The sequence below is a fragment of the Lynx canadensis genome, chromosome X (assembly GCF_007474595.2).
Source record: "Lynx canadensis isolate LIC74 chromosome X, mLynCan4.pri.v2, whole genome shotgun sequence".
In the NCBI taxonomy this organism is placed as follows: Eukaryota; Metazoa; Chordata; class Mammalia; order Carnivora; family Felidae; genus Lynx; species Lynx canadensis.
In genome coordinates, this window is record NC_044321.2 from 84978737 (window position 1) to 84997624 (window position 18888).

Here is an 18888-nt window from a genome sequence, read left to right on the forward strand (position 1 = left end):
AGCATTAGGTAATTTCACAATTTCACCCCAGATTTTATGACAAACTGAAAAATATGCCTCATTTGTCTTTCTGACAATTTAATAAGATTCGTTTAATTAAGCCAGAAGTTCTTCCTTAACATAGACATATTTTCAGTGTTTGTCCTTTTGAGATGCTTTGTTCGCAGCACACTTCTGATGAATACATTAGGAAGCAATTATAATTTCCAGATATGGAAGAAGATGCAAAAACCAAGTCTTCTCTAGAAGAGGGATAGCATCACTCATCCAATATTAAGAGTAATCAACTGTGCATGTCTTTCAAATTCCCCAAATGAGATAGCATAAATGCTGTTATAGAGAAAATAAATATAGCATCTTTTTCAAAGGACAAAAAAAAAAGTAGATAATCACTGGAGAAGTGTCAAATTTAAGAACTCTCCTTCAGCTAATATCTTGGCTGGTCTTTAACTGCCAGGAGAGGCTCAAGACTCCAGTACCTCACAAAAATCTTGCCTTAAAATGGGTTATTTGTGATTTTTTAAATTAATATTTGGTCAACAATGTCTTTTCGACATATGTTAGAACCAGAGTCCAAAGGAACCTTAGAGATGAGTTAGTCCAAGGCTCCAGATTCCAGACAGTACACTGAGATCTACCAGTAAATCCTACGGTGCTACTGTATTGATCTGGAATCCACATTCCATCCACTGGCCTCTTCTATGTCCTGGGAAAAACCCTAGAACTCCCAGTGCAAATTCAGTAGTACTTTAGTCTCCCCTTTTATTTCACTGAGGAACTTTTACAGTAAGCATTTACTGTTAGTGAAAAGATATAAAAGCATCACAAAATTACAGAGAAGTGAAAACTAGTTTCCTTCACTTGGGAAGGCCTTATTAATATGGTTAAACTCTTTCATGGTATATATAAAAGATAATGCCCAAAATGAAATTATTTTTCCAGTTAATTAAGTAGGGACAAGACTAAATCCGGTGTTTCCTCTACTATACTATGTACCTTTTACTGAATGTAGAACTTAACTTACATACAGATTACTTTATAGGAGTTGAAGCTCCAAAAACAATAAGGAAAATGTCTTTATCTAGGGTATAACAGAAATAATACTGGACTCGAAAATTAGAGAGTACTCAAAATTATACCCAAATGTTCTCTACCTACAGAAATCATCCACAAAATTATTTGGTCTCTGGATTATTTTCATAGTCTAACATTTTGAGTGGTAACAAAACTTACTTGATAAACTGCTAATGTAAGAAGTTTGGGTAGGAAAAAAAGGCCATTTAAGCTCTGATACTTAGTTTACTTATAAGGTGGTAAGAACCACTAATACTCATTTCAAAAATATTTTCTTCCTATAATGTGTACCCCTCAGGATGGTCATGTACGGTCAGTATAACAGGAGTTTATCTCAGTAATTATAGACAACTAAGCTCTAGTCACTCAAAAACTTTTAAGTAAGTTTACTTTCATGTTACACTTTTATTTTTTAGAATATCATCTTTATTTATGCCTTACGTAAAACATGCAACACAAAAGATCAGACTATTGCCAAGCTAAGAACAAGGCTTTTTCTTGAAAAACAAACAAATATACAAAAACCAACAACTATAAATCATATGCTAAAGCCAAATAAAATAAGGTTATATATACATCAAAAATAAATGAGTTGCCTAAACCTTACCCTTTTAAAAATAACCTAATTCAAGGCCCAAATCCACCCTAACTTCTCTTCTTCTCTGAATCTCTATAGCACACTTTCTGTGATTCACATACTTCCTTGTATTGTCTATATTGTTTTTATACAGACAGGCATTAATTTTATCTCAAACTAGACATTATGTTCCGTTGAGGAAAAAGACTACAGTATCTAGCACTATATGTTGAAAGTTAAGAGGCACGCAGTAAAGACTGGTTGGGCATCTATTTCTCGTCAAACATTTCTCTATGATCCGGTTAAAGTAAGAAGGACAATGTTGTGCTGCTGGTAGAATATGGAATCTAGGAGAATATAAGATAAAATTACACACACAGTGTCGACATCTAATAGGTTGCAGCCTGGTAAAGAAGGCAAATATAGTTCTGGTTTGCTAATACGAAAAGCCAAACTACAGAATAATTCTCAACAGCCTAATATTGAAATAAAAAAAAAAACCCCAACAACGTGCACACTTTATTGCAACCAAAGATTAAGTAATAATTGTAAATACTACTCTATTTCACATCATCACAATTTGTAGGTGATATATAATCCCAAAAGAACATGCTGAAGATATGGTCATTCAATCAAAAGCAATCTTGACACTGCGTTCCAGCTCCATGTGATTATGATCCTCAAAAACCTGTGTTACCTCTTCTACCTTCCGTTGCAGCATGCCTACAGGAGGAAAAGTCATGAATCGTTAATCCAAGGTCAAAATGTCCCAGGAACATAATAACTTACATTCTCCCTTCAACATATGATTTATAAAACATCGATTTTAATAGTTTTAAGTATTAGAAAATAAAGGGGGGAAATCGTCTATTTAGAAACTATGGAAACAGTGGACAAGACTGTTCTTGATTTGCTCTCTGTAGTTTTCAGGTAAATAACAGTCTACATGACATTTTTGTTCTGTTGAAGAGAATTGAGAACTGCGTGTTACTCATTACAGCCTAAAAGTGCTTTACAGGGTGGTCATTAAATTGAGGGTATAGATTTTGGTAGGTCTTTGCTGTCTATAAGTGAATTAGTACATGGAGTATATTCACATTTCTGTTCCTTTCTAAGGATTTATTTAACTTGGTGGTCTTCAATTTGCTCAGGAGCAGAGCAACAGAAAATACCATTAACTTTAGCATATAAAACACTAACATTCTGTAGTAAAAATAAGTTGTCGATGTAAGCATGATTATCTTAGGTTTTTCTATTAATGTGCAGTTGGCCATTTGTTTTAGTGTTCATTAATGCTTATTAGCCAATAAGCAATGGCTGGTGCCCAAGATTTAAGAAAAACTTTAGGAGAAAAACTAAAAATTTGAAACAATATACTTTAATTTTCTTCAGCCAATTAGAAAAGCCCCAATGTTATTCAGTTTTAAAGTATAACAATACATCATCTTATGACATACAGGCATTTTTCAAGATCACACTTTAAGAACAAGTAATTTAAATGATGGTTGCCTAATGAAAGGCTACCAAAACAGTGTATGTTGAGCCTGGCAAAATATATCTCCTTTTTGTTGAAATAACTGCAGCTTGCAAATTTTTACACCTAAATAACATTTTTCAATGTGATAGAAACACAAATGAGCACTCTAACAAACCATTAACTTGAGGCCAGAACTGTCAACATAAGGAAAATCTACTTAATTTGCTGATTGATACATATTAAGTACAAAGGAGTACATTTATAAAAATTTTAAAAATCAATGAAATGTCAAGAACACAAGCCAGCATTATTAAGAGAGCTTTACTATAAACATTTTGTCATGTCTTCAAATTGAATTCTCAGGACTATTCCTATAGTAACATACTTTAAATTTTTTAGAAGTTTCATTATTTGAAGGCAAAAACTGCACCTAGGCACTCAACTGCCCAGAGTTCAGTTTCCATGATATGCATCAGTGATTGGTTCCTGCAGACCTCTGAAATTATATACTATACTAGATCAATGCTAGTAATAGCCAAAATTTGGGGGAAATACATTATACACATTTTGAGATTAAAATTAGTGGTACTGAACAATGTGAAAATGAAATTAAGAAAATGATTCCATTCACAACATCATCAAAAAGAATTAAAACACAGTAGAAATAAGCCTACCAAATGAAGTATAAGACCTGTACACTGAAAACTAGAAAATACTGCCAAGGGCAGTAGATCTAAGATCTAACTAAAGAAGATCTAAGAAAATGAAGAGATATCCCATGTTCATGGATTGGAAGACTCAATAGTGGTAAGATGCCAACCCCCCAAAGACTGATCTACAGATTCAGTGGAATCCCTATGAGAATTCCAGCCAGCTGTTTTTGTAGAAATAGAAAAGCTTTACAGTTTACATGGAAAGGACCCAGAACAGCAAAGCAATCTTGAAAAAGAATAATGAACTGCAAGAATTACACTTATAATTTTAAATCTTACTACAAAGCTACAGTAATCAAGACAGTGTAATACTGGCATGGGATAGCCATAGAAATCAATGGAACAGTAAGAAAGTCCAGAAATAAAACTTATATTTATGGTCAATTCATTTTTGATGAAGGTGACAAGGCAATTCAGTGGGGGAAAACACAGGCTTTTGCAACAAAGGGTGCAGACAATTGGATATTCAACTCAAGGTGAATTATGGACCTAAATATAAGAGCAAAACTATATTTGGAAAATAAAACACAAATGTCAATCAACTGATGAATACATAAGCAAAATGTGGATGTCTGCACACTGGAATGATACACAGCAATAAAATGGAATGAATTACTGATACATGTTACACATAGATGAACCTTGAAAACATTAAGCCAGACAACAAAGGCCACATATAATATGATTCAATTTATATAAACTCTCCAGAAAATACAAATCTCTAAAGACAAAAAGTAGATTAGTGGTTGCCTTGAGTCCAGAGTAGGAATAGGGATCAACTACCAACAGGCCAGAGGGAATTTTTTAGGGCAATGAAAATATTTTCAAATGGACTATTTGATGTGTGCACAACTCTTAAGCTTTAAACAGCTATTGGTTAAGATGGTAAATTTGTGTGTTTAAGGTATTTCTTAAAAACCACTCCCCCCCCCAGAAGATTCTGGTAAAACTGCTCCCAGCCAGTCCCATTCTGTTGAGGGGACAGATGTTTTCTTCACTTTAGCCTACTTACAAATATTTTAGCTAAAGATTAAAAGACTTTCATAGTAGGGGCACCTGGGTGGCTCAGTCGGTTGAGTGTCTGACTCTTAATTTCAGGTCATGATCTCAGGATCATGGGATTAAGCCCTATGTCATGCTCTGTGTTGAGTGTAGAGCCTCCTTAAGATTCTCTCTCTCTCTTTTTGAAAAAAGAAACAAAAAGATTCTCTCTCTCTCCCTCTTTCCCCCTCCCCTACTTGTGATCTCTGTTTCTTTCTCTTTCTCAAATAAATAAATAAATAAATAAATAAATAAATAAAAGACTTTCACGGAGAATTATGAAAATAAGTGAGTTGGGGGCGCCTGGGTGGCGCAGTCGGTTAAGCGTCCGACTTCAGCCAGGTCACGATCTCGCGGTCCGTGAGTTCGAGCCCCGCGTCAGGCTCTGGGCTGATGGCTCAGAGCCTGGAGCCTGTTTCCGATTCTGTGTCTCCCTCTCTCTCTGCCCCTCCCCCATTCATGCTCTGTCTCTCGCTGTCCCAAAAATAAATAAACGTTGAAAAAAAAAATTTAAAAAAAAAAAAAAAGAAAAGAAGTGAGTTGGTCATTAAGCCCTAACACAGCTTTTTCTATAGTTATTTTTATTTTAAGTATTACATGTAAATATTAATAGATAATATTAAATTCACTGTGAAAGGAAACAATGTACTTTCACAAATACTGCTATGGTATGCCTCTTACTTTCCTCTTAGAAAAACAAATGGGGCAGTTGGAGAAAAAAATATCCTGAAAAAATGGTCAAAAGACGCAAATAAGCAACTTAGAAAGTGAAATACAAATTGTTTATAAACATTTTTCAAATACTCAACCTTATTAGTAACCAGAGGAATGCAGATTAAACAAGGGAAATATTATTTTCACCTATAAATGTTAGCAAAGAATGATGGTGATGGTGGTAGAATCCTAGAAATTATTTGGAATTAGCAGAACTAGGTAATTCAAAGTGGTGCTGAAAGGGGGACTGTAAGCAGAAATATGAATGATTAACAAGCTGACCCCTCTTTTCCTCCACATCCTACATCTGGGTGATTTTCCCTACCCAAGCCCAGCAAAGGACTTTTTAGAGAGGGAAAACCAGATGGGCTGTGGCTCAGGGACACCAGGTAGAGCTAAGGACAAGGAATCTGTACCAAAAATTGGGATTAAATGGAAGTTCACTGCAAGGTGAACACTGAGCCCTGGTCCCTTCTCTAACCGTTCCAAGAACACTGGCTTACCATTAGGTTTATTAATATCTAGCCAAGTGTTGGAAGATTCTTCTTTGGAGAATATGATCAACTGAAGAGAAAAATCCTAAAGGTAATGGTTGGAGATTCTCCAACGAAAAGCTCTTGCCAAATTATCCTATAGTAAATCAGCAAGGCCCATCTACAATTTAGTGTCTCATTCTTGAATACAAATGGACAACCAAGAATCATCAGATATTTAAGAAATGCCTCTAATATAAGAAAGAAAAAAAAACTGAAAGAAACAACCCAGGAAGAATAAAACATTTTAAAAAATCGATAATATCCTCAGAGAGATGATACTGAATCCATGAAATAAGAACTGGATGTTATTTAACACATACACACACATACACACACACACACACACACACACACACACACACACACACAAGTCATAAAACAACACAAGCTCTTGCAAAATAAAAATTATGACAGGAAGTAAGATTAATAGAAAGACTAGAATATAAAGCTGAGTACTTATCTGAGAAATTTAGCAAAAATACAGCAGAAACCTAATTCAAGAAAATTCTCCCAAACTGATAGTTTCTTCTGATAGAAGAGCTCACTGAATACCATGTCAGTGGATGAATTAAACCTACATGGAGGTACATGATCTGAAATTTCACTATTGTGGGTAAGATCCTGAAAACTTCCATAGGGAAAAAAAAACATAAAAATGAAGGAGTCACATAAAGTTTCGGGAGTCAGAATGGACCCTCAAAGCTAGAAGACAGTGAACAACATTTTCAAAAGTTTAAGAGAAAATTATGTGGAAGCTAGATTTTGATAGCCAATACTATCAATTAAGTGTGAGGGTAGAATAAAGACCTTTTCCCAAAGAAAATGGAAACAGTAATTTGAAACGATATATGCACCCCTATGTTTATTGCAGCATTATTTCCAATAACCAAGATGTGGAAGCAGTCTTTAAGTGTCCATCGATTGACGAATGGATAAAGAAAATGTGATGTATATATACTATGGAATATTACTCAGCCATAAGAAAAAGAATGAAATCTTGCCATATACAACATGGGTGGTCTTAGAGGGTATAATGCTAAGTGAAAGAAGTCAGAGAAGATAAACACTATATGATTTCAGAGAAGATAAATACCATATGATTTCACTCATGTGTAGAATTTAAGAAACAAAACAAACAGATAAACAACAACAACAAAAAAAACCAGACTCAACTACAGAGAACAAACAGGTGGTTGACAGAAGGGAGGTGGGTGGGGAGGATGGGTGAAATAGATAAAGGGGATTAAGAGTACACTTATCTTGATGAGCACTTTGAAATGTACAGAACTGTGGAATCATTGTATTATTCACCTGGAACTAATACAGCACTGTATATTAATTATACTTGAATAAAAAAAAAACTTTTCAGACGTGTAGTATCTCAAAAAATGTACCTCCCTTACACTCTCAGGAAGCTGATGTAACACACGTTATATTAACACAAGGGAATAAACCAGAAAACAAGAAGTATAAGAGCCACGAAACAGGAAGGTCAACAAAGAAAAAAATAGAAGGAATACAAGATGCGAGAGAAGGAAGAATCTAGTTGAGCAGCAAACCAAGAGAGCAACAATGCCAGATAGTAGATTAGAGATAAGAGGGCTCTGGGAGAAAGAAATCCAAGGAGAAATTGATAGATTTAAAGAAAAAGAAGGGAGTTAGAGAACGGACTACTGGTAAATATATAGAAAATTAAGCAAATGATGAAATAAAATTCAAAGGAAAACAAAAACTTGTACAAGCAATAACATATACGGGCTCCATGCTGACAGCACGGAGCCTGCTTGGGATGGGATTCTTTCTCCCTCTTGCTCTCTGCCTCTCTCTCTCTAAAATAAATAAATAAAACTTTAAAAAGAAAAAAAGTGGGCAGCTGGGTGGCTCAGTCAGTTAAGCATCTGACTCTCAATTTTGGCTCAGGTCATGATCTCACAGTTTGTGAGATCGAGCCCCATGTCAGGCTCTGCTGCTGACAGTGCAGAGCCTACTTGGGATTCTCTCTCTTCCTCTCTCTGCCCCTCCCCTGCTCGTGCACACTCTCTGTCAAAATAAATAAATAAACATTTAAGAAAAAAAGAGAAATGACATAATATAGCATGTTACATGGCCAGGCTGTGAGTGACATTTATGCAATCAGAATTCAAATAATAAATACTGTTCTATGTATAATTTATGATATACCTATATTGGTAAGATGACAGAAAAGTGTACTTACATGCATACATTTATATACTTCTCTATATGTAATATGTACATATACTGGGGGGGCAGTATGGTGGTATATTATATACACATACTTAGGTACTACATGCATATACACACATATACACACACAAAATGAGGGTGGTATAAAATAGTTAAATCCTTGCCTCCCATTTTGGGAAGTCAGTACAGAAGGCCTAAAATGGAAAAACTAAAAAGAAACAGTATACATGGTATTTAGAGATCTAGAAATATGTTTTAGGGGCACCTGGGTGGTACAGTCAGTTAAGCGTCTGACTCTTGATTTTGGTTTAGGCCATGATCTCACAGTTGGTGGGTTCAAGCCTCATGTCGGGCTCTGCACTGTCTGTGTGGAGCCTGCTTGGAATTCTCTCTCTCTGCCCCTCCCCAACTCGTGCTCTCTCTTTCAGAATAAATTAAACAAATAAATAAAAGAAAAAAGAAAAAAATTTTTTAAGAAGCAGCTAAAATAATTGAAAGTGATTGCTTCTAGCGAGTGGCAAACGGGGTGTGGACAGGGGAGCTGGTATTTTTCATAAACCTTATTAAAAAACCTTATACTCTACTATCAAGGTGGGAGATGAAGAAGACCTGAAATAAGGCAGTGATAGGAATCTACTGAAAAGATTCAAGAGCTATTAAGAAGTATAATCATCATTACTTACTGGAGAAAGAGAAATAGTCTACCTTAAGGTCCCTGAGTAAATAATAGCAATCGTTAGCTGAGAAAAAGAAAAGTAGGAGTAACTGATCTGAGAGGCCCAGGAGAGAGTGAAGATAATGAGATTAGTTTTACGTAAGTTTAATTTGAGGTGCCTTTGGGTATGTATGTGCAGGTGTTTATTAACATGGAGCTTTATAATGGAAAGTAAAAGAACCATTAGTAAAACTGATGGTTAGAGATGACAACTGATGTTTAAAAACTGCTGATTATCAGAAAGCCTTGAAAGAGAATACTATTAGAAACAAGGAGAGGTCTCAAATCCATAACTTAAGTTCCTACCTTAAGAAAATAGAGGAAGAGCAAAATGAACCCAAAGCAAGCAGAAGGAAGGACATAATAAAGACTGGTTATCAATGAAATTTAAAACAGGAACACTATATAGAAGAATCAGTGAAACAAAAAGCTGATTCTCTGAGGGTAAAAAGAATCAATAAAATTGATTAACCTCTACTAAGACAGAAAAAAGTAAAAATAGAGAGAAAACACAAATCACCAATATAAGGAATGAACAGGGCAGATCACTACAGGTCCTGCAGCCATTAAAAGTATCAAGAGGAAATCCTAAGAATAACTATTCTTAAAACTCAAAACTTAGCAGAATTGTACCAATTTCTAGAAAACCACAAATTATGAAAATGCAACCAAGATACTCTGAAGCATATTCCTATAAGCATTATAGAAACTGAGTCTGTAATTAAAAAGCTCCCCAAAACGAAATACCCAGGCCCCTATACAGTTTCACTGGAGAATTCTACCAAATACTTAAAGAGAATCAATGCCAATTCTTCACAAATTCTTCTAAAAAAGAGGCCACTATTAACCTAATAACAAACCAAGAAATGATAGTATAAAAAAAGAGAAACTATAGACCAATATCTGTCATGAACATTTAAAAATCTCTCACTTAAAAACTTCTAGAAAATTCTAGCAAACTGAATTCAACACTGTATAAAAGAAACTATAAACCATGACCAAGTAGAAGTTATTCCACAAATTTAAGGCTGACTCAACATTAAAAAAGGTATCAATGTAATCCACCATAATAACTAATTAAAGAAGAAAAAACATATGATTATATCAATAGATGCAGAAAAAACATATGACAAAATCCACTACGTATTCATGATAAAAATTCTCAGCAAGTCAGGAACAGAGCAGAATTACCTAAACTTGATAAAGAGCATCTACAAAAAAACCCTACAGCTAACATCATACTTAAAGCAAAAGACTGAAGGCTTTCTGTGCAAACTCAGGAACAAGACAAAGATGTCTGCTCTCATCACTTTTATTTAACATAGCGCAGGAAGTTCTAGCCAGTGCAATGTGAGGAAAAGAAATAAATGGCATACGGATTGGAAAGGAAGAAGTAAAACTATCCCTATTTGCAGATGATATAACTACCTCCATAGAAAATCCCAAGGAATCAAAAACAAAACAAACAAAAATTCCTAGATCCAAGAAGTGAGTTCAGAAAGCCTACATACAAGATCAACACATAAAAATGAATTGCATTTTTATGTACTAGCAATGAACATGTGGAAACCAAAATTTAAAACATAATACCATTTGTAATCACTATAAATAAAATGAAACAGTTAAGTATAAATCTAACAAAACCAAAATGTACATAATGTGGGTGCTGAAAATTACAAAATCATATGAAAGAAGTAAAAGGAAATCTAAATAAATGTTGGGTCATGCCATGTTTTCATGGATGGGAAGATTCAACAAAGTAGAGATGTCAATTCTTCCCTAAACCGATCTATAGGTTTCATGTAATTCCTATCAAATCTCAGCAAATTTTTGTGAGAGGGAAAAGGAAATAAAGTAGCCAAAACAATCTTGACAGGAAAAAAAATGGGAGGACTCACTCTACCAGATATTAAGGCTTACTATACAGCAACAGTAATAAAGACAGTGTGACATTAGTGGAGGAAAACACATATAGGTCCATGGGGTAGAGAGCCCAGAAAAAGAACCACACAAATATGCCAAAGTGATATTTGCCAAAGTGTAAAAGCATTTCAATTGAGGAAGGATAGTCTTTTCAACAAATGGTGCCAGAGCAACCAGGATATCTGTAGGCATAAAAAGGAAAAAAAAAAAACCTTGATCTAAACCTCACATCTTATAGAAATATTAACTCAAAGTGGATCATGGCCTTAAAGGGAAAATGTAAAACAATAAAACTTGTAGGAAAAAAAGAGGGGGGGGGGATTTTGGGGATACAGTACTCAGCAAAAAGTTCTTAGATTTGGCACCAAAAGCATAATCCATAAAAAAATGGAGAAACTACACTTCCTCAAAATTAAAAATTTTTGTCCTGTGAACAGCTCTATTAAAAGGAATAGACAAACGAAGACTAGGATAAAACATCTTCAAACCACATAAGCCAACAAAGGACTAGTATATACCCTAGAATATATAATAAACTCTCAGAACATTAAAACAAATAAACCAATTAGTAAATGGACAAAAGAAGAGACATTCCACCAAAGATGATATACTGACAACAATATGATAAGCATATAAAAAGATGTTCAACATCATTAGCCACCAGAGAAATGAAATTAAAACTGCAATGATATTGCTACACATCTATCAGAATGGTCAAAAGGGAAAAAACAGTGAAAATGCCAAATGCCATTGAGGACACAGACAAATTAGATCTATCATACATCACTGGTGGACATGGAAAATGGTACATCTACTCTGGAAAAAAAAAGTGTAGCAGCTTCTCATAAAACTAAACATGCAACTACCATATGACCAGCAATTGCACTCTTGGACATGTATCCTAGAGAAATGAAAACTGCTGTTCATACAAGAAATCTGCACATAAATATTCACAGAAGCTTTATTCATGAGTAGCCAAAAACTGGAAACATCCCAGATGTCCTACAACCAGTAAATGTGTACATAAACTGTGATGAATACATATTAGGAAAACTGGCATATTAGTCAGCAACAAAAAGGATAAAACCACTGATATACATAATTTAGATCAATGTCAGAGGAATTACGTTGAGCAAAAAAAGAAAGCCACATGGTTATATGCTGTATGATTCCATTTATACAATATCTTGAAATGATAAAATTTTAGAAATGGAGAATAAATTAGTGGTTTCCAGGAATTAGGATCTGGGTTAGAGGAGTGGGATGGAGGTGGTTCTGGCAATAAAAGGGGAATATGAGTAATTCTTATGGTAATGTAACTGTTCTGAATTTTGACTATGGTAATGGATATACAAACCTACACATGTGAGAAAACTGTATACAGCTGAACACACACAAACACAATACAAGTAAAACCAGGAAAATCTGAACAAGACAGATTATACCAATGTCAATATCCTGCTTGTGATACTGTTCTACAGTTTTATAAGATGTTACCAGTGGGGAAAACTAGATAAAGAATAAACTGGACCATGGGGTGCCTGGGTGGCTCAGTCGGTGAAGCATCTGACTCTTGATTTTGGCTCAGGATATGATCTCATGTTTCGTGGGATTGAGTCCTGCATTGTAAGCCTGCTTGGGATTCTCTCTCTCCCTCTGCCCCTCCCGTACTAGCTTGCTCGGTCTCTCTCTCTCAAAATAAATAAATAAACTTAAAAAAAAGAATAGGACCTCTCTATTATTTCTTCAGGACCTCTCTATTATTTCTTACTAGTGCATGTGAATGTACAATTAACTAAATAAAAATTTCAGTGATGAAGACTAACACAAATAAGGATTAGATTCTCAACCTCTTTTCCTGGAAGTGCCTGCTCAATAGGCACATAATACAACTATTTATATGAGGCAACAGTTTTAACAAATCTGTTCTCACTACTTAATATGGTTGGCCATCTTTTTAGCCTTCAATATGGTTTCCCTCATTGTTGCATGCCTGTTAAGCTAAAGCCATACTTTAGGTTCTCGTTACTGCACTTGATCTTAGCCAAAAGTCCAAGAAGCGATAGGTTCTGGTTACTATAGAACATACCTCTGTATTAGGTTAGTCTGCTGTTTAAAAGCAATCTTGAAATTTCGGGAGGGTAATATAATTAAGGTTTATTTCTCATTCAGATAGGGGAAGAGAGAGATAGGAAGGGGGCAAGGGAAGAAGAGAGAGAGAGAGAACACTGTCCTATTTGTCTTAGCTACTTTTTTGAGAGAGAGAGAGAGAGAGAGAGAGAGAGAGAGAGAGAGAGAAAGAGAATGAATCCTAAGCAGAATCCCATGGGGCTCGATCTCACGACCATGAGATCATGACTTGAGCTGAAATCAAGAGTCAGACGCTTAACTGAGTGAGCCACCCAGGTTCCCTGTCTTAGCTAATTTTTTTTTCAACGTTTATTTATTTTTGGGACAGAGAGAGACAGAGCATGAACGGGGGAGGGGCAGAGAGAGAGGGAGACACAGAATCGGAAACAGGCTCCAGGCTCTGAGCCATCAGCCCAGAGCCTGACGCGGGGCTCGAACTCACGGACCGCGAGATCGTGACCTGGCTGAAGTCGGACGCTTAACCGACTGCGCCACCCAGGCGCCCCAGCTAATTTTAAGAAGATTCCCAGTTTATTAAAACTGAAGGAACACTCAGAATAAATATACCTGAATTCTTAGTACTAACTATGGTCTGATGGGAAGAAGAGTATTTCTAGATGATGCGCAAAGCTCTCATCTCTGCCATGGGAATGTTCATCCTGGTCTTGCTACTGATACATTCAAGTGGTACTCTCTGCTTGTGTATAGCACTACACTTCATACAAAATTAATAAAATATACATTTCAAGGAAAGGTATAAAAAGAAAAAATGGTGAAGGTATCCTGAAATCTTCGAGGCGACATGGCGGAAACAAGGTAGTAGAATTATTACATTACATCCTAAGTGGTCCTCAGACAGTCATCCTATTGAAATATCACTCACTCTTCAAGTCTCATTTCAATTCTACCTCTTCCAGGAAATCAATTAAAGATGTTTCTCTTTCTTTGCTGCCCCCACTCCACACTGTGAACCTGTTCAAGGCAGTGTAGCACTGATGTTTATACCTCCTACACCGATTGACAGTACCATGGCCCACAGTAGGTGTTTTGTATGTAGAGTCACAAATATGTGGTTTTGACTTGCATCTAAAAGAACACATTCCAATTATACAGTACTTCAGTTTTCAAAATGCCTATACATATCACCTTATTTGAGTCTCACAATATCCTAAGATGGAGAGAATGAAAAACTCAAGAAGGTAAGGTTCAGTAGCTTCCCAAAGGCCAAAGCTAATGAAAAATGATACCAGGATTCTTATCTTCAGACTCCCATCTACAAGTGCTTTTTCTATTACAGTGTGCCTGTTTATCAAATGCTGTGAAGACCTCAAAGAAAAAGTACAATGCTGAGCTAATAACTGGCACAACAGCATAATGCTATTTGTTGTCCCTTCAAATACTGAAGGGCTCAAAATAAGGCAGGTCTATCTGAACCCCATCTGGGTAGATATCATTGGTGAAATACTATCAGGCCATTTTATCTATGAGGTGGCCATAGAGCATGGGCACAAAAACACCATTACAGCAAGACTCCAGCATATTTACAGTTTTTAGTCACTACCAGGAAGAAAATTGCTTTGGAGAAAAATCTGTATATCTCACAAACAATATAAATCCTATTTGGGAGTGATTTAAATCATGCTACATATAATTCATCTGAGGAGGCTCTCCAGCTTGAAGAAATTCACTTGGGCACAAAATGTACATAAGGAGGATTAGGGAGAAATCTAATTCTGCAGATGCACTGAGTGTGTTTCAAATCTGGATTTACATATAGAAAATGAATTTTAGAAGTGGAGCTCTGAGAATGTTAACCATCACACACTACTTCCTAACAGGAGCTGAAGACTTCATCATTTTTAACCTTCGTACCCTAATCTAACCTGTAAGAGATTCTTTAGAATCAAGGAACAATGATGTGACAATAAACCTATTTTGTCTGTAAAGGGGAGCAGAGATGAGGAGGCAGCTCATTAAACAATGGAAAGACATTAAAATACCTTTCAGTTAGCTGCAGTGGGAAGAAGCATGTGAGTACCTGTCTCTGCTGAGCTTAAGAGACCCTTAAAGTGAGTCTGCATTGTTGCCACATCTCTGGCAGATCAAGAATGTTTGCTTCTCAAGTATCTGAAGTGGAACATTATACTCCAGAACACAATAGATGACTTCACTGATCAACCAATGTCACCAAGATTTCCCAAAGAATTTAATAAAAAGAGGAGGTAAAAGAAACCACCTTAATCAGTAAATCAGATTCTATTTGAGAAGATGAAAGAGGAAGAAGACACTTCATTTGGAATTCAAAGACATCTTTTGGCATCTCAGCATTTGATGCTCTTCAGATTTAAAAGGGATGAAAATTAATTAATATAAATATTTTTAGAGCATTTATATGGACCGAGCTTCTTTTTTTATTTTTATTTTTTTCTTTAGAGAGAGAGCAAGCAAGCGGGGGAGAGGGGCAGCAGGAGAGGGAGGGAGAATCTTAAGCAGGCTCCATGAGTTCAGTGCAGAGCCTGACACGGGGCTCGATCTCATGACCCTGGGATCATGACCTGAGCTCTAATCAAGAGTTGGACGCTAGGGGCGCCTGGGTGGCTCAGTTGGTTGGGCGCCCGACTTCGGCTCAGGTCATGATTTCATGGTCCTTGAGTTCGAGCCCCGCGTCGGGCTCTGTGCTGACAGCTCGGAGCCTGGAGCCTGTTTCGGATTCTGTGTCTCCCTGTCTCTCTGACCCTCCCCCATTCATGCTCTGTCCCTCTCTGTCTCAAAAATAAATAAATGTTAAAAAAATTAAAAAAAAAAGAGTTGGATGCTCAACTGACTGAACCACCCAGGCACCCTTTGGACCAAGCTTCTTAAAAAAAATACAGCACGGTGGCCATAGTTAATAATACTGTAGTACATATTTGAAAGTTGCTAAGAAAGATATTAAAAGTTGTCAACACAAGATTCCTGTGACGAGAAAAAAAAAACCTTTTTGTAACTATGTAAGGTGACAGATGTTAACCAGACTTATTGTGGTGATCATTTAACACAATGTACACAAATCTTGAATCATTGCGTTGTACACCTGAAAATACCATAATGCTATATGTCAAATATGCCTCAATTTTTAAAAAAGCGATTAAAAAATACCCAACCCTGGGACACCTGAGTGGCTCAATCGGTTGAGTGTCTGACTTCGGCTCAGGTTCTCGCAGTTCATGGGCTCAAGCCCTGCATCGGGCTCTCTGCTGTCAACACAGAACATGTTTCAGATCCTCTATCCCCCTCTCTCTCTGCCCCTCCCCTGCTGGTTCTCTCTCTCTCTCAAAATAAATTTTAAAAAATGTAAATAAATAAATAATACCCAACCCTGAAAAATCTAATTTAGAATAATCCTCTCAACCAATAAATATTAACATTAAGTAAAAATGAATTATGATTGTGACATATCACAAAAAGCTGCTTCTCTGAAATGATCCTGAAGACATTTTATACAAGAGTTAGTCATGCCACACTAAACAACTTAGAATGCTTTACATCAAAAAAGAAAAAATAAGGTGATCACAGACCAGTACTAATGGGACTATATTTTGGAAACATCACAAAATTCCTGTAGCATTTTTAGTTACTTCAAGGATTCTTCTCTCTCTGCCCTAAATAGCAGCCAAAATGTTGTGAGCTGCTATTAAATAATCATGGGGTTGTAACCCATAAGAGACTGCAAAGATTATGGATGAAATATATTTTAATCGTGATGCTTTAGGACACCTCACCGAAAAAGCAAAATACCATGAAAATATTCAAGGAACTTTTACTTTTTTTTAATGTTTATTTATTTCTGAGACAGAGAGAGACAGAGCATGAGTGAGGGAGGGGAAGAGAGAGGGGGAGACACAGAATCTGAAGCAGGCTCCAGGCTCTGAGCTGTCAGCACAGAGCCCGCGACGCGGGGCTCAAACTCACAAACTGTGAGATCAAGACCTGAGCTGAAGTCAGTCGCTCAACCAACTGAGCCACCCAGGCACCCCTGAAGGAGCTTTTAAATAATGGTAAGTAGATGATTTACACTGCACATTCCTTTATTGTGGCACATGATATTAATATTATAGACACAACAATGGTTTGGTATACAAAGAAACAAAAAAATGCTTGTCCTTCACCCCTATCTCCCCCCTCTCTCAGAGAAGTAGCTCAATATATTTAAAATGAATAACAAATTAGCTCAGATTGATTGTCAACTCTGTCATAAGTGGTCCCCAAAGAGCTGGAGTTGCTGCAGTTTCGGTGACTCAGAAGACAGATGTGTGACTGCAGCACCACCATCCAGCAAACCTTGAAATAATGCTGTAAATTTTTACAGAAAGAGACAAGAATGGAAAGTGGTATTGGACTATCATTACTATTAACTCTCAATTATCTATACTAATCAGGAGGAAGAGGCAGAGATAATGTTAAACAATGGATGAATATCAAATCGGAGAACTGGTCAATATCAGCACATGTTCAGACATCCCCTAATTGAATACTTTTGTACTTATCTCTGACCACTTTCTAGCTCAATCCCATAAATTGGTTCCATGTATGCTAGAGAAAGAAAGGGGCCTGCTTCTCTATAACTCACTCATCAATAATGAAAAGTTGATTGGACAGTGTAATACTTTAATATATTTGAATTTTGATGTATGATTTCTTTTTTTAAATGTTTATTTATTTTTGAGACAGACAGAGTGCAAGCAGGGGAGGGAAAGAGAGAGGAGGCCAGAGGATCAAAAGTGGGGTCTGTGCTGACAGCAGCAACCTCGATGTAGCATTTGAATTCATAAGCTGTGAGATCATGACCTGAGCCAAAGTTGGATGCTCAACCAACTGAGCTACCCAGGTACCTCAAAAGTGTGATGTATGATTTCCAAGTCACTTTTAAGGATAAGCTGATTCTTAAGTTAAGCACATGATCCTATTAGCATTACAGTTGCTATGCTTTAGGGGCGCCTGGGTGGCTCAGTCGGTTAAGCGTCCGACTTCAGCTCAGGTCATGATCTCGCGGTCCGTGAGTTCGAGCCCCACGTCGGGCTCTGTGCTGACTGCTCAGAGCCTGGAGCCTGTTTCGGATTCTGTGTCTCCCTCTCTCTCCGACCCTCCCTCGTTCATGCTCTCTCTCTGTCTCAAAAATAAATAAACGTTAAAATTAAAAAAAATTTTTTAAATAAGAAAAATTTTATACCAATGTTAAGGATATTAAATCATAAAAACATTTCCCAGAAACCTTTTAAAACACAGATTTTGACATTAAAGCCATTTTAAAAAACTATACACTTAGAGATTTTTCTTTAGTAAAAAATATATTATTTTTATTGTGAAAATAACATATTAATTTTTCTATAACTATTATTTGGATGTGAATACATGGACTCATTGAAAAGTTTAACCTTAAACTTCTCAGTCCACAGTCCTGATCAGCAGATGTGATCTCATTAACTATTAAAAAGCAAAATAGACCATCACCAACAAAAATCACCTCTTAACATAATTGAACCCTGCCACTCTCCATTACTTGATCATGTCATTTCCTGATATGAAAAGGAAAGGTTCCTTGGGTGGGAACAGAAAAAAGGAGCTCACAGTATCAAGAATTACCAGGCTTTTCCCCCATCTTCATCATGGCCTCCATTGTCTCAGTTGAGAATCTCATTTTGTCTCCAGTTCAATTGCATTTTAAGCAAATAAGTAACTCCCAGTTACTACCCATAACTATCTTATTCTTACTCTTTTTATCCTGTGTTGACTGAGAAATTTAC

At 36.3% G+C, this 18888-nt stretch overlaps 1 protein-coding gene across 1 annotated transcript in view; it reads right to left on the reverse strand.

Annotated features, from left to right (window-relative positions):
* Positions 1 to 1482: 1482 nt before the first annotated feature.
* NUP62CL (nucleoporin 62 C-terminal like) overlaps positions 1483 to 18888 on the reverse strand; it is a 79625-nt gene continuing 62219 nt past the window's right edge. Inside the window, exon 10 of the mRNA XM_032592238.1 lies at positions 1483 to 2374. Coding sequence (XP_032448129.1) covers positions 2280 to 2374 — 95 coding nt within the window. The 3' untranslated portion in view covers positions 1483 to 2279. The remainder of the gene's footprint in view (positions 2375 to 18888) is intronic.